Below are 17,695 nucleotides of genomic sequence, written 5' to 3' on the forward strand. Positions count from 1 at the left end.
GCTTTCATGGCGAGTTTACTGACAGATATAAGTAAGAACTTTACACTACTTTATAGTAGAAATGGCAACAGCGGAGGATGAATGTCACATAACAAGAAGATAGAGAAAAAGAAGAAACTTATCGACTACAGAGGCGGATGCGCACAATTTTTCAGGATTTATGCAGATCCAAAATACACATCAGCAGGTACCAGAAGGTAAGAAAAGTTGCTTTTGCATAATATTGCGAAACAAAACGCCAGATAATATGTCTTACCTTATACACACACACCATAAAAATACTCCTATGTTTAATGCGCCGACAATCCTTGAAGCGGTGTGGCTTCATAGCTTACCAAAGTTGTACTAAAACATTTTGATGGATTTTTGAGCGCCGTGTGTAATGTTCTATATTTTCAATAAAAAATATACAATTTTGATACTTGAGTCATATTGCAGTCTACACATATCTCTTATGTGGGACTGCCATCTACTGGTCACACTTATGATTTCACCATGTACCAAATAAAATACCTTCGAAGTCGGTAAGCACAAACAAAATCATTCCGTACATTAAGCGCACTGTCGAGTTTTGAGAAAATTAAAGGATTTTAAGTGCGCCTTATAGTCCGAAAAATACAGTACTTGCACTCTGTCTCTTATATATATATATATATATATATATATATATATATATATATATATATATATATATATATATATATATATATATATGTATAATATAAAATGTTGGTGTTGTTTACTTGAGTCATATTGACATCATATTGCAGTCTACATGTATCTCTTACGTTTGACTGGTCACACTTATCATTACACCATGTACCAAATAAAATTGCTTCGAGGTCGGTAAGCAAAACCATAATTATTCTGTACATTCGGCACACCGGGTTATAGGGCGCACTGTCGAGTTTTGAGAAAATTAAAGGATTTTAAGTGCGCCTTATAGTCCGAAAAATACAGTACTGGCACTCTGTCTCTTATATATATATATATATATATATATATATATATATATAATATAAAATGTTGGTGTTGTTTACTTGAGTCATATTGACATCATATTGCAGTCTACATGTATCTCTTACGTTTGACTGGTCACCCTTATCATTACACCATGTACCAAATAAAATTGCTTCGAGGTCGGTAAGCAAAACCATAATTATTCTGTACATTAGGCGCACCGGGTTATAAGGCGCACTGTCGAGTTTTGAGAAAAAAAAAAAGGATAATATGGATGAATATGTTAAATCAGTGATTCTCAAAAACACCTGGCTATTTTTTTATTTGATTTTCCTTAACTGTGATTGCTTCAAAACAATTTGCATTGAAAACTTGGTTGTTTTTTTCAAGATAAAATTAATTTTTAATGATTGATGCATTGTATTTTGTAACAACATTATTACCATTACATAACAAATAGGTATTTACCTTATTATTATATGATTAAAAGTGGTGGAAATATTACTATTATACATAATACCGTATTTTCCCGACCATAGGGCGCACCGTATTATAAAACGCACTGCCGATGAATGGTCTATTTTTGATCTTTTTTCATGTATAAGGCGCACCGGATTATAGGGCGCAATACTCTAAAGGCCTTGGCCACATGCGTGGACAGCACCTTTTAGCTCTTATTTCCAAAATTGTGTACACTACTGAATTGGGGTCTTATGGCCACTTATGTGGACACGTATACTGCCATCTGGTGGTGTCAGAAGAGTATAACATACAATGGAATTTGAAAAAAAAAAAAAAGGGTACAAATAAAAATTAGCATGAAGTACATGTTTGTGTACTTATGGACTAAGTGCATCATATCAAAATAAATATTATGTGTGGTCCTCTCCAAGGTTTCTCAATGTCCCATTGGGTTGAGTTTTTCCTTGACCTGATGTGGGATCTGAACCGAGGATGTCGTTGTGGCTTGTGCAGCCCTTTGAGACACTCGTGACTTTGGGCTATATAAGTAAACATCGATTGATTGATTGATTGATCTGGCGTTTATTTTTGCAATATTATGCAAAACCGACTTTTCCTACCTATTGGTCCCTGCTGATATGTATTTGGGATCTGCATAAAGTCCCAAGAATTTGTGCATGTCCGCCATTGTAGTCATTGTTTAAAACATAATCTATGCAACATTTGGACCAAAGAACCACCATTACATGTAGAGATGTCCGATACTATCAGACTGCCGATATTATCGGCCGATAAATGCTTTAAAATGTAATATCGGATATTATTGGTATCAGTTTCAAAAAGTAAAATGTATGACTTTTTAAAACGCCGCTGTGTACACGGACGTAGGGAGAAGTACAGAGCGCCAATAAAACTTAAAGGCACTGTCTTTGCGTGCCGGCCCAGTCACATGATATATACGGCTTTTCACACACACACAAGTGAATGCATATCATACTTGGTCAACAGCCATACAGGTCACACTGAGGGAGGCCGTATAAACAACTTTAACAGTGTTACAAATATGCGTCACACTGTGAACCCACACCAAACAAGAATGACAAACACATTTCGGGAGAACATCCGCACCGTAACACAACATAAACATAACAGAACAAATACCCAGAACCCCTTGCAGCACTAACTCTTCCGGGACGCTACAATATACACCCCCCCGCTGCCTTCCCCCCAACCCCACCCACCTCAACCTCCTCATGCTGTCCAATAATGGCTTTTTTGCCGATATCCGATATTCCGATATTGTCCAACTATTGAGTACCGATACCGATATCAACCGATACCGATATATACAGTCATTGAATGAACACATTATTATGCCTAATTGTGTTGTGATGCCCCACTGGATGCATTAAACAATGTAACAAGGTTTTCCAAAATAAATCAACTCAAGTTATGGGAAAAAAAATGCCAACATGGCACTGCCATATTTATTATTGAAGTCACAAAGTGCATTATTTTTTTTTAACATGCCTCAAAACAGCAGCTTGGAATTTGGGACATGCTCTCCCTGGGAGAGCATGAGGAGGTTGAGGTGGGGCGGGTAGGTGGTAGCGGGGGGTGTATATTGTAGCGTCCCGGAAGAGTTAGTGCCGCAAGGGGTTCTGGGTATTTGTTCTGTTGTGTTGCGGTGCGGATGTTCTCCCGAAATATGTTTGTCATTCTTGTTTGGTGTGGGTTCACAGTGTGGCGCATATTTGTAACAGTGTTAAAGTTGTTTATACGGCCGCCCTCAGTGTGACCTGTATGGCTGTTGACCACAAATGCGTTGCATTCACTTGCGTGTGAGACAAGCCGTATATATCATGTGACAAACTAAGGTTTATTGGCGCTCTGTACTTCTCCCTACGTCCGTGTACACAGCGGCGTTTTAAAAAGTCATACATTTTACTTTTAAAAACCGATACCGATAATTTCCGATATTACATTTTAAAGCATTTATCGCTTGATAATATCGGCAGTGTGATATTATCGGACATCTCTGGTTAAAACATAATCCATGCAACATTTGGACCAAAGAACCACCATTACATGGACGTTTTTTTTAAATGTAGACAAAAAAAACAACATATTATGACCCCTTTAATGCGCCTTATGGTGGGAAAAATTCGGTACAAGCTGCCTTTTTTGAAAAAATAAGCTTTTGTTTTGTAACTGCATGAAGTTTAGGTAGGTGAGTCATTTATTTACTTTACTTTCATTCACCTACTTTTCCCCTGCGGTCCATCCTTCACATCTGTCCCCATTCCCTCCAAAAAGCCATCCTCCCTAAAGGTTCTGCAAATTGCTTTTTTTTTCTTTTTTCTTCCCCCTTTCTCAGGGTTTTGTTTACGCTGTCAATTAGAATGCAGTAATTTAGTCATGGTGATGCGTGGTGAGGAAGCATGCATTAAAGATGCTGGAAATTGTCAGATATTTACATATATCCGTATTTAAGTGTTACTTCTTTATTTTCATAATCATATTACAAAACAGCTAGTCTTCTTCTTCCTATTGTGGTCTTTTGGTTGTCTGCAAATACTGTGTGCTAACCTTGACTTTGGAATGTAAGGAGGAGAGATACTCATTTTCCTTATCTGTTCCTGTGTCCAGCTGAGGAGGACAATGGGCATGTGTTTGGGCGAGAAAGAGAGACAAGACAACGAGGGTGGGAGGGAGAGACACTTTATAGAAGAGATGGTTTCCATATTTTAGATCAGACCATCTTAGCTGCGCGATTGAATGTTCTATGCTGGACTGGTCTCATTATATTTCCAAAGCTTTGGAGATAAAATTACAAAATACCTATTCTGTCTCTGGTGGTTCTTCTACTCAGCTGTACTGTCATAAAGAGCTTGGGAGCGACCAGCCGCTTGAATTCCCTGGGAGGAACAACTGGTCCAAACGCAACAAAACCCATCTCAGGCAGGTCAATGTATGCCAGCGTTTCTCAAAGTGTGGGGCGCGCCCCACTGGTGGGGAATAGAGACATGACAGGTGGGGCGCGAGGAACGGGAGGAAATTTCACTTTAAATTTTTTTTTTTAAATTATTATATTCTTAGATTATTTTTTTTACTATGCTTTCATTTTCTATACACACTGTAAATCACTTTGTGATTCTGTCTGTGAAAGCCGCTATATAAATAAATGGAAATTACCGGTACTTATTTTTAATGTAGGTTTTATATTTCTCGGTACGAGCGAAAGTTTGACAGACATAGCAACAGTAACTTATGGGGGCGGGGCTAAGCGGAACAAACTTTCGTGCGGATGGGTAGCAGGCTAATGTGTGGATCACAATTACACAAATATATACATTTGTGACTCGCACCTCAAAGGTCGTCGAGCCAGAGCCTGCAGAGAAACAAAAATCTGACGGGCACACACTGTGTCATTCACCGGGAAGCACTCGCGTCAAGGCAGCTCAGCCCCGAACTCAATGAGGTTTTAACAGATGTTGTGAGCGCGGTAAATTTGATCAAAACACGACCACTGAAAGCGCGACTGTTCTCTGCACTGTGTGAGGAAATGGGAGCTGATCATACAGCCGTGCTGTTTCACAGTGAAGCAAGGTGGCTCTCCTGGGGGAAAGTGCTGTCACTTGCCCTGTCTTGCAAATGCACAGCTCCTCCTTTTTTTTTTTGCAAAGATTGCAAAGTGGCACTTTTATTGTATTTATTATTGAACTTGATGCAAGTTATTTGATTTATTATTGAACTTGATGCAAGTTATAACACTTTTTTTGATTTATTATTGAACTTGATGCAAGTTATAACACTTTTGTTTTATTTATTATTGAACTTGATGCAAGTTATAACACTTTTTTTGATTTATTATTGAACTTGATGCAAGTTATAACACTTTTATTTGATTTATTGTTGAACTTGATGCAAGTTATAACACTTTTTTTGATTTATTATTGAACGTGATGCAAGTTATAACACTTTTGTTTTATTTATTATTGAACTTGATGGAAGTTATTTTATTTATTATTGAACTTGATGCAAGTTATACCACAGCTGCACAGTTATTTTATTTATTATTGAACTTAATGTTATTTTATGTTATTGAGTTCGAATGTATACAACTTGATGTTCAATAAATTTGAAAATGTTAAAGCTTGGCATTAGCGCTCTGTTGGGGCGATGAGGGCAGGTGGGGCTTGAAAACTCCCCCTTGTCCAAAGTGGGGGATGACAAAAAAAGTTTGAGAACCACTGATGTATGCAAACACTGACATCTTAGCTGTGTGTTAAAGGTGTAATATCCAATTATAGGGCTCATTAATGATGATTTATTTTAAAAATGTGGTTATTTGCACACTCCCTGCACCGTCTTTGCACGGCCAAGTACCTGCGTTGCCTGAATAGTCGCCCACAGTCAGCGGGTAGCCGTCGTCGTCCGGGTCCACCGAGAAGAGGCCCACGCCGAAAGTGCCGTACTGGGCGTACGCCGTGCCATTCTCGAAGTCCTCCAGGTCGATGCGCAGCTCGTAGTTGCCCTGGATGGACAGGGCGTGGATCTGCTTGAGACCTGCGAAAGGGGGGGGGGGCGAGAAGGGATTAAAAAAAATAAATACACTCGTTTTAAGCATGCACACCAAAAATAGCACAGGTGTCAGAAATAAAGGTATAATAGTGGAGTGTTTTGGTCCCTCTAGGTGCTATTTGTCCCAGCTGCCTAATTAACAGACTCTTAAGTTAACTTCTCCCGAAAAAGTGGGAGAGACCATAAAAGTTAAGCGTCGCGGATAAAAAGGTGTACAAATGCAATAATGATTTGCCTCGATCCAAGGCCGCAGGGTGGAAGACTTGTGCTGGTCTCCTTTGTCTCTCAATCTAGACTAATGGACTCATTAATGGACTCCAAGCCAGCCCTTTGTAGCATTCTCAGAACCAAAAAAAGTACAAAACCCAAAGTTGGTAATTCGTAACATTCTGAACGTTCGACGTTGTAACACGTGGCTTGGCATTGTCTTGCTGAAATAAGCAGGGGCGTCCGTGGTAACGTTGCTTGGATGGCAACATATGTTGCTCCAAAAACCTGTATGTACAAACCCCGTTTCCATATGAGTTGGGAAATTGTGTTAGATGTAAATATAAACGGAATACAATGATTTGCAAATCCTTTTCAACCCATATTCAATTGAATGCACTACAAAGACAAGATATTTGATGTTCAAACTCATAAACTTTTTTTTTTTTTTGCAAATAATAATTAACTTAGAATTTCATGGCTGCAACACGTGCCAAAGTAGTTGGGAAAGGGCATGTTGACCACTGTGTTACATGGCCTTTCCTTTTAACAACACTCCGTAAACGTTTGGGAACTGAGGAGACACATTTTTTAAGCTTCTCAGGTGGAATTCTTTCCCATTCTTGCTTGATGTACAGCTTAAGTTGTTCAACAGTCCGGGGGTCTCCGTTGTGGTATTTTAGGCTTCACAATGCGCCACACATTTTCAATGGGAGACAGGTCTGGACTACAGGCAGGCCAGTCTAGTACCCGCACTCTTTTACTATGAAGCCACGTTGATGTAACACGTGGCTTGGCATTGTCTTGCTGAAATAAGCAGGGGCGTCCATGGTAACGTTGCTTGGATGGCAACATATATTGCTCCAAAACCTGTATGTACCTTTCAGCATTAATGGCGCCTTCACAGATGTGTAAGTTACCCATGTCTTGGGCACTAATACACCCCCATACCATCACAGATGCTGGCTTTTCAACTTTGCGCTTATAACAATCCGGATGGTTCTTTTCCTCTTTGGTCCGGAGGACACGACGTCCACAGTTTCCAAAAACAATTTGAAATGTGGACTCGTCAGACCACAGAACACTTTTCCACTTTGTATCAGTCCATCTTAGAGGAGCTCAGGCCCGGCAAAGCCGACGGCGTTTCTGGGTGTTGTTGATAAACGGTTTTCGCCTTGCATAGGAGAGTTTTAACTTGCACTTACAGATGTAGCGACCAACTGTAGTTACTGACGGTGGGTTTCTGAAGTGCTCCTGAGCGCATGTGGTGATATCCTTTACACACTGATGTCGCTTGTTGATTCAGTACAGCCTGAGGGATCGAAGGTCACGGGCTGAGCTGCTTACGTGATATTACGGACCGTAGATGGTGAAATCCCTAAATTCCTTGCAATAACTGGTTGAGAAAGGTTTTTCTTAAACTGTTCAACAATTTGCTCACACATTTGTTGACAAAGTGGTGACCCTCGCCCCATCCTTGTTTGTGAATGACTGAGCATTTCATGGAATCTACTTTTATACCCAATCATGGCACCCACCTGTTCCCAATTAGCCTGCACACCTGTGGGATGTTCCAAATAAGTGTTTGATGAGCATTCCTCAACTTTATCAGTATTTATTGCCACCTTTCCCAACTTCTTTGTCACGTGTTGCTGGCATCAAATTCTAAAGTTAATGATTATTTGCAACAAAAAAAAATGTTGATCAGTTTGAACATCAAATATGTTGTCTTTGTAGCATATTCAACTGAATATGGGTTGAAAAGGATTTGCAAATCATTGTATTCCGTTTATATTTACATCTAACACAATTTCCCAACTCATATGGAAACGGGGTTTGCACCTTTCAGCATTAATGGCGCCTTCACAGATGTGTAAGTTACCCATACCTTGGGACACTAATACACCCCCATACCATCACAGATGCTGGCTTTTCAACTTTGCGCCTATAACAATCCGGATGGTTCTTTTCCTCTTCGACACGACATCCACAGTTTCCAAAAAAAACAATTTGACATGTCAGACCACAGAACACTTTTCCACTTTGCATCAGTCCATTTTAAATGAGCTGACCCAGCGAAGCCGGCGGCATTTCTGGGTGTTGTTGATAAATGGCTTTGGCTTTGCATAGTAGAGTTTTAACTAGCATTTACAGATGTAGCGACCGACTGTAGTTACTGACAGTGGTTTTCTGAAGTGTTCCTGAGCCCATGTAGTGATATCCTTTACACACTGATGTCGCTTTTTGATGCAGTACCGCCTGAGGGATCGAAGGTCCGTAATATCATCGCTTACGTGCTGTGATTTCCCCAGATTCTCTGAACCTTTTGATGATATTACGGACCGCAGATGGTGAAATCCCGAAATTCCTTGCAATAGCTTGTTGAGAAATGTTGTTCTTAAACTGTTGGACAGGGTAAAGGATGGGTAAAGTCATGGCACAATAACTTAAAATTACTTTTGCGACAATTTCAGATTGTTTTCTTAGTTTTACTTTGGTCCAGAATAGAGCAAGGACATCTTGAAAATGTACGTATCACAAATAATCCTCTTGACAAAACAGTTAGTAAACAATTATGAGGAAAACAATGGTGCAGTTTCAACAACACCATTAAGAACACAATGAAATTAGACCTAATCTCAGTCTTTCTACAAACCATTGAAAACAAACAAAATGAAGCATAAATAAAAACGCTTTTATGTATCAACTACCTCATTTGTCATTTCCATTGTTGGCTTTCTTTAAATGTGCACGGAAGAAAATAATTTTCACAGAACTATATCAATGTATCCATCCATCCATTTTCTACCGCTTATTCCCTTCAGGGTCGCGGGGGGTGCTGGAGCCTATCCCAGCTACAATAATGTGAGTGTGAATGTTGTCTGTCTATCTGTGTTGGCCCTGTGATGAGGTGGCGACTTGTCCAGGGTGTACACCGCCTTCCGCCCGATTGTAGCTGAGATCAATGTTTCTCATCCAGCATTTTAAGTGAGGTTACCAATTGTTTATTTTACTCCTGTTTGTTTTATGTTGGGTCGAGGGGGAGTTGTCGCAGCGCCGCTTTACCGTTTACCTCTTGCTTGGTATACTTGCTCTCACCCGGTATAAACTATTTGCAGAATTTAGGGATTTCACTATCTACGGTCCATAATATCATCAAAGGGTTCAGAGAATCTGGAGAAATCACTGCACGTAAGCAGCTAAGCCCGTGATCTTCGATCCCTCAGGCTGTACTGCATCAAAAAGCGACATCAGTGTGTAAAGGATATCACCACATGGGCTCAGGAACACTTCAGAAACCCACTGTCAGTAACTACAGTTGGTCGCTACATCTGTAAGTGCAAGTTAAAACTCTCCTATGCAAGGCGAAAACCGTTTATCAACAACACCCACAAACGCCCCGCCGGCTTCGCTGGGCCTGAGCTCATCTAAGATGGACTGATACAAAGTGGAAAAGTGTTCTGTGGTCTGACGAGTCCACATTTCAAATTGTTTTTGGAAACTGTGGACGTCGTGTTCTCCGGACCAAAGAAGAAAAGAACCATCTGGATTTTTAAGGTGCAAAGTGGAAAAAACAGCATCTGTGATGGTATGGGGGTGTATTACCCCCAAGTTACCCAAGACATGGGTAACTTGCACATCTGTGAAGGCGCCATTAATGCTGAAAGGTACATACAGGTTTTGGAGCAACATATGTTGCCATCCAAGCAACGTTACCATGGACGCCCCTGCTTATTTCAGCAAGACAATGCCAAGCCACGTGTTACATCAACATGGCTTCATAGTAAAAGAGTGCGGGTACTAGACTGGCCCGTCTGCAGTCCAGACTTGTCTCCCATTGAAAATGTGTGGCGCATTATGAAGCCTAAAATACCACAACGGAGACCCCCGGACTGTTGAACAACTTAAGCTGTACATCAAGCAAGAATGGGAAATAATTCCACCTGAGAAGCTAAAAAAATTTAAATTAAAAAAATAAAATAAAATTAAATTAAAAAAAATTTAAAAAATATGTTAAATTTTTTTTAACAAATTTAATTTTTTTTTAAAAATTATAAAAATTTTACAAAAATTTAAAAAAACTAAAAAAATGTTTAAAAATTTTAAAAAAATGTTTTAAGTTAAAACATGATTTTCAAGGTAAAAAAAATGATTTTCAAGGTAAAAACATTTTTTCAAGGTTAATTTTTTTTTCAAAGTTAAAGATGATTTTCAAGGTAAACAAATGATTTTCAAGGTAAAAAAAAAAATTTCAAGGTAATTTTTTTTTTCAAAGTAATTTTTTTTTTTCAAGGTTAAAAATGATTTTCAAGGTAAACAAATGATTTTCAAGGTAACATTTTTTTTTCAAGGTAACATTTTTTTTTCAAGGTAAACAAGTGATTTTCAAGGTAAACAAAAGATTTTCAAGGTAAAAAAAATTTTTCAAGGTAAATTTTTTTTTTCAAGGTAACATTTTTTTTTCAAGGTAAAAAATGATTTTCAAGGTAAAATTTTTTTTTCAAGGTAACAGTTTTTTTTCAAGGTAAAAAATGATTTTCAAGGTAAAAAATGATTTTCAAGGTAAAACATTTTTTATCAAGGTAAATTTTTTTTTTCAAGGTTAAAAATGATTTTCAAGGTAAACAAATGATTTTCAAGGTAAAAAAAACATTTTCAAGGTAAAAAAACATTTTCAAGGTAAATTTTGTTTTTCAAAGTAAAATTTTTTTTTCAAGGTAAAAAATGATTTTCAAGGTAAAAAATGATTTTCAAGGTAACATTTTTTTTTAATTTTTAATTTTTTTTTTTAAAAAATTAAAAATTTTCTAATTTTTTTAAAAATATTTTTTTTTTTTTTTTAATTTTTAAAAAAAAATTACAATTTTTTTAATTTTTTTAAAAATTTTTTTTTATTTTTTTAAATTTTTTTTATTTATTTTTTTATTTTTTTTATTTTTAAAACATTTTATTTTTTATTTTTAAAATTTTAAATTTTTTTTAAATGTTTTTAAATGTTTTTTAAATTTTTTTAAAAAAATTTAAATTTTTAAAATGCCCTTTCCCAACTACTTTGGCACGTGTTGCAGCCATGAAATTGTAAGTTAATTATTATTTGCCAAAAAAAAAAAAAGTTTATGAGTTTGAACATCAAATATCTTGTCTTTGTAGTGCATTCAATTGAATATGGGTTGAAAAGGATTTGCAAATCATTGTATTCCGTTTATATTTACATCAAACACAATTTCCCAACTCATATGGAAACGGGGTTTGTACTTACACAAACACAGAATATAACATATCATAACAGAAAAAATCCTAAGGATAAACATCCCGATCTGGGACAGGTGACGCAAACCCTGATTGACTTTTGACACCTCTGTCCTCGAGCGTACAGTGGACTCCATTTTTGTACACCTCGGGGTAGAAGCTCCACCTTAAGTCTAATTGCTGGTCTCCGAAGTAACGGTTTGTACTTTTTCTAGGGCCAAAGATCGAGGGTACAGAAACAGAACCTTCGAGGGAGCCAACCCACGAATGGACTGTATAAGAACAACAAAGTCATTTGCTCCTTTCATAGGACCAAAAAGTCAAGTGTGACAGGAATGTCGTGCCACTAAAAGGTACAAGGATCATTTCCAAGCGTATACGCATGAGAGTCTTGGTGACGCATGATTAGTCGGAACCGTCTCCGTGCTGATGGTGACATTCATTATCGGAGGGAGCTGACTCTCTGGCGGCTCCACTTCACAACCGAATGTCAAACCATCTTTGTCGTCGCTTCTCCATCTTGAAACGAGAGCAAAACAAAAGGATTTCTCCTGGAACACCTGCTGTGCCGGAGTGACGCTTCCCAGGGCGGGTTCACCTCTCAAAGACGCCAGAGGAACTTAACCCCCGGGTTCCTCAAACGCAACATCCAAGGCGGGAAAAACAAACGCGGGACAAGACCGCCCTGGGGAAGAAAAACCTCTCCTTGCGAGTTTGTTGGGTTGCAGCTTCTAAAAGAGCGATGGGAAGCTGCCATTTGGAGGCGAACATCTCCATCAACTTTCATTCCTATACCGCCCACAGCCACTAGGGGGATCTTTACATGGTATCTTTTATGACAAAGGTGGCAAACTAACAGCCCGGGGGGCCACAGCTGACCTGCTATGTCATTTTATGTGGCCCGCGAAAGCCTGGAAATAACATGCATACATATGTGCATACATACGTGCATACATACGAACATACATACGTGCATACATACGTGCATATATACGTGCATACATACATACGTGCATACATAGGTGCATACATACGTACATACATACATGCATACATTTGTGCATACATACATACATACATGCATACATACATACATACATACATGCATACATACGTCCATACATATGTGCATACATAGGTGCATACATACGTGCATACATACGTACATACATACGTACATACATACGTGCATACATAGGTGCGTACATACATACGTACATACATACGTGCATACATACGTGCATACATACGTGCATACATACATACATTCGTACATACATACATACGTACATACATACGTGCATACATATGTGCATTCATACGTACATTCATACGTGCATACATACGTGCATTCATACGTGCATTCATACGTGCATACATATATACATACATTTGTGCATACATACGTGCATACATACGCACATATATACATGCATACATACGTACATACATACGTGCATACATACGTACATACATACGTGCATACATATGTGCATACATACATTTGTGCATACATACGTGTATACATACGTACATACATATGTGCATACATACATGCATACATACGTACATACATACGTGCATACATACATTTGTGCATACATACGTGCATACATACGTACATACATACATGCATACATACACACATACATTCGTGCAAACATACGTACATACATACGTGCATACATACACACATACATTTGTGCAAACATACGTACATACATACGTGCATACATACGTACATACATACGTGCATATATACGTGCATACATACGTACATACATACGTGCATACATACGTACATACATACATTTGTGCATACATACGTGCATACATACGTACATACATACATGCATACATACACACATACATTCCTGCAAACATACGTACATACATACGTGCATACATACGTACATACATACGTGCATACATACGTACATACATACATGCATACATAAGTGCATACATATGTGCATACATATATGCATACATACGTACATACATACGTACATACATACGTGCATATATATGTGCATACATACGTACATACATACGTGCATACATACGTACATACATACATTCATACATACGTACATACATACGTGCATACATACATACGTACATACATACTTGCATACATATGTGCATACATACATGCACACATACATTTGTGCATACATACGTGCATACACACGTGCATACATACATACATACGTGCATACATATGTGCATTTATACGTACATACATACGTGCATACATACATGCATACATACATGCATACATACGTACATACATACATGCATACATACGTGCATACATATGTGCATACATATATGCATACATACGTACATACATACGTGCATACATACGTACATACATACATTCATACATACGTACATACATATGTGCATACATACGTGCATACATATGTGCATTCATACGTACATACTTACGTGCATAAATACATACATACATTCGTGCATACATACGTGCATACATACGTGCCTACATACGTACATACATACGTGCATACATATGTGCATTCATACGTACATACTTACGTGCATAAATACATACATACATTCATGCATACATACGTGCATACATACATGCATACATACGTACATACATACGTGCATACATACATATATACATACGTGCATACATACATGCATACATACGTACATACATACGTGCATACATACATATATACATACGTGCATACATACGTACATACATACATGCATACGTACGTACATACATACGTGCATACATATGTGCATACATATGCGCATACATACGTGCATATATACATACATACGTGCATACATATGTGCTTACATACGTACATACGTGCATACATACATATGTGCATTGATACATACATACATGCATACATACATACATATTGTATTTTTCGGACTATAAGGCACACTTAAAATCCTTTCATTTCAAAAATCGACAGAGCGCCTCATAACCCGATGCGCCTAATGTACGGAATGATTCTGGTTGTGCTTACCGACCTCAAAGCTATTTTATTTGGTACTTGGTGTAATAAGTGTGACCAGTAGATGGCAGTCACACATAAAAGTTATGCCAGTAAAGCAAAAAAAGTTCCATTGAGAATATAGAACACACGGCGCTCAAAAATCTGTCAAAATGTTTTAGTACGACTTCGGTAAGCTATGCAGTCGATTGTCGGCGCATTAAACATACGCGTATTATTATGGTGTGAGTATAAAGACCGCAAAATGGCATCTAATAGCAGACATTTATCGGGCGTTTTGTTTCACAAAGTTATGCAAAAGCAACTTTTCTTACCTTCTGGTACCTGCTGATCTGTATTTGGGATCTGCATAAGTCATGAAAATTTGCGCGCGTCGGCCACTGTAGTTCGTGCCGACGCTGTAGTCGATAAATGTATGCTTTTTCTCTATCTTCTTGTTATGGGACATTCATCCTCCGCTGTTGCCATTTCTAATATAAAGTAGTGTAAAGTTCTGACTTATATATGTCGGTAAACTCGCCATGAAAGCGCTAAAACATACCGGTGTGGTGAGTTGACATTATTCACCCAAGGAACTTTAGTTATTAGAGAGTTCTGGTCGGACAGTTTTTTCACGGGACACGGTGTTGTTGTTTCCGGATGAGTAGATGCTGCTCCGTTATTGATTGAAGTAAAGTCTGAGTGTCATTAAAACAGTTAGCGCCATCTTTTGACACTTCTTCCACTCCCGTCCTTGCACGCTACACCGCTACAACAAAGATGACGGGGAGAAGACGCTGCCGAAGGTGAGCCACGTAAATAAGACAAAACGGCGACTGTCAGAAAGCGGTTTGAAGATGATCTGTAAAACATCATCTATGCAACATTTTGAGCAAAGAACCACCATTACATGTTATGTAGACCACAAGGAAGTATTTTACATTTAGAAAAAATTAAATAATAATATGACTCCTTTAATGCGCCCTACAATCCGGTGCACCGTTTATATGAAAACAAACCTGAATAGACCCGCTCATCGGCAATGCGCCTTATAATCCGGTGCGCCCTATACAAAAAATACGGTAAGTTATGTTGCAATTTTCCATGCCAACAAGGCAAAGCATGCCTGATAGCAAGCGCTCAAAAGTACAGCAAGGCTTCACTTTTGAAAATGCGCTAGCTCGATGCTATTTTACATTGGATGTGCCATATACACCAATTGGACACCTCTAAATTTGGTAATTAAAACTACAACTAAGATGCACGTTACAATCAAACAGTAGGTGTGTAAAAAGTACAACACTTACAGTACAAACACTTTGTAGGACTCAACAAAAAGACAATACCTTTACACTGCTGCCATCTAATGTCTTTGGAGTTGCATTCTGTTATAAAATAACAACTTAAGCTGTACATCAAGCAAGAATGGGAAATAATTCCACCTGAAAAGCTTCAAAAATGTGTCTCCTCAGTTCCCAAACGTTTACTGAGTGTTGTTAAAAGTAAAGGCCATGTAACACTGTGGTAAAAATGCCCCTGTGCCAACTTTTTTGCAATGTGTTGCTGCCATTAAATTCTAAGTTAATGATTATTTGCCCAAAAAAATTTAGTTTCTCAGTTGGAACATTAAATATCTTGTCTTTGCAGTCTATTCAATTGAATATAATCAATCAATCAATGTTTATTTATAAAGCCCTAATTCACAAGTGTCTCAAAGGGCTGCACAAGCCACAACGACTTCCTTGGCTCAGATCCCACATCAGGGCAAGGAAAAACTCCACCCAGTGGGATGACAATGAGAAACCTTGGGGAGGACCCAATGGACGTCGAGTGGATCTTGTTAAATAGCAGATAAAGCCTTCAAAAAACATCTAAAACTGCCGACAACAATTGATATACAATTAGTGACAGGCAAATTCCCAACATGGAATAATTAATAATAATTAATGTAAAAGTTGAAAAGGATTTGCAAATCATTGTTTTGTTTACCATTTACACAACGTGCCAACTTCACTGGTTTTTGGGTTTTGTATAAGCTGCAGGGTTCAAAGCGTATGAAAAAAGTTGCGCCTTATAGTCCGGAATTTACAGAAAATATCAATTTGTACACTGTAAAAATGTTTTTTTTTTACTGTTTAGTACGGTTTTTCCATTTACAGTAATACACAATAAAAAAAATTCATTAATATTACTGTTAAAATACTATTTTTCTTTTCCATTTACAGTAAAATGCGGGAAAAAATCAATAACAAATCTAGTGACTGAGCTGCCAATTTTTTCCAGGAAAATCCGACTTTTTTTTACAGTGTATGTAAAAAAATATAATAATCAAATGCATAGGCAAGTATTTAATATCATGAGGCGAATCCTTAGACATTTCTTTTTATAAATTAAATCAACATAAAAAACTTACAATTAGTGCACCAACCCAAAAAACCTCCCTCATTCACACAAAAGGGTTGTTTCTTTCTGTTATTAATATTCTGGTTCCTACATTATATATCAATATATATCAATACAGTCTGCAAGGGATACAGTCCGTAAGCACACATGATTGGTCCACTAATAGTACTAACCTTTAACAGTTAATTTTACTAATTTTCATTAATTACTAGTTTCTATGTAACTGTTTTTTATATTGTTTTACTTTCTTTTTTATTCAAGAAAATGTTTATTTATTTACCTTATCTTCCCCAGACCGGGTTGTCAATGAAATTAGACTGTTTAAAGGGTTCTTTTAATTTAACTTAACTTAACTTAACTTAATACCAGGTCCAGTCCAGATTATGTCCAGGTCGGGGTTCAGCAACACACACCTTCATTTATGTACACTCAAATTAGGGAACACAACAACAGATTGCATATAATCTATAAACAAAATTACATTTTCAAAAGAATATTGACCTTTACAAGTGGCCCTTTGAGGGCAACCGTAGCTGTGATGTGGCCCTCAGTGAAAACTAGTTTGACACGCCTGTTTTTATGAGGATTCTTCACCAAGTATATCCCAACACCCGCACAAATGTGTCTTATTCAACACTCCAATCAAGACTGGATTATGATGCTGCGTCGAGGGGCAACCATGCGCTACGCCGGCTCGCCCCGAACCCCCTTGCCGGTTTGACGTTCTCCTATGACATCGGATCAACATTTGCAATAGTGATTTAATTATCCAATAATCCTCCTAATCTCTCTTTATTTGCTATTGTTCACTCATAAGGAAAGAAGCCAACAAGCAAAGCAAC

The 17,695-nt window shown here is 37.8% G+C and overlaps 1 protein-coding gene across 2 annotated transcripts in view; it reads right to left on the reverse strand.

The window, feature by feature from the left end:
- Positions 1-17,695, reverse strand: part of fibcd1b (fibrinogen C domain containing 1b) — a 387,620-nt gene that overhangs the window by 2,187 nt on the left and 367,738 nt on the right. For both annotated transcript variants that reach the window (XM_061966495.2, XM_061966494.2), the window contains one exon: positions 5,812-5,991. In XM_061966495.2, coding sequence (XP_061822479.1) covers positions 5,812-5,991 — 180 coding nt within the window. The remainder of the gene's footprint in view (positions 1-5,811; positions 5,992-17,695) is intronic.

The sequence above is a fragment of the Nerophis lumbriciformis genome, linkage group LG11, assembly GCF_033978685.3.
Source record: "Nerophis lumbriciformis linkage group LG11, RoL_Nlum_v2.1, whole genome shotgun sequence".
Taxonomy (NCBI): domain Eukaryota; kingdom Metazoa; phylum Chordata; class Actinopteri; order Syngnathiformes; family Syngnathidae; genus Nerophis; species Nerophis lumbriciformis.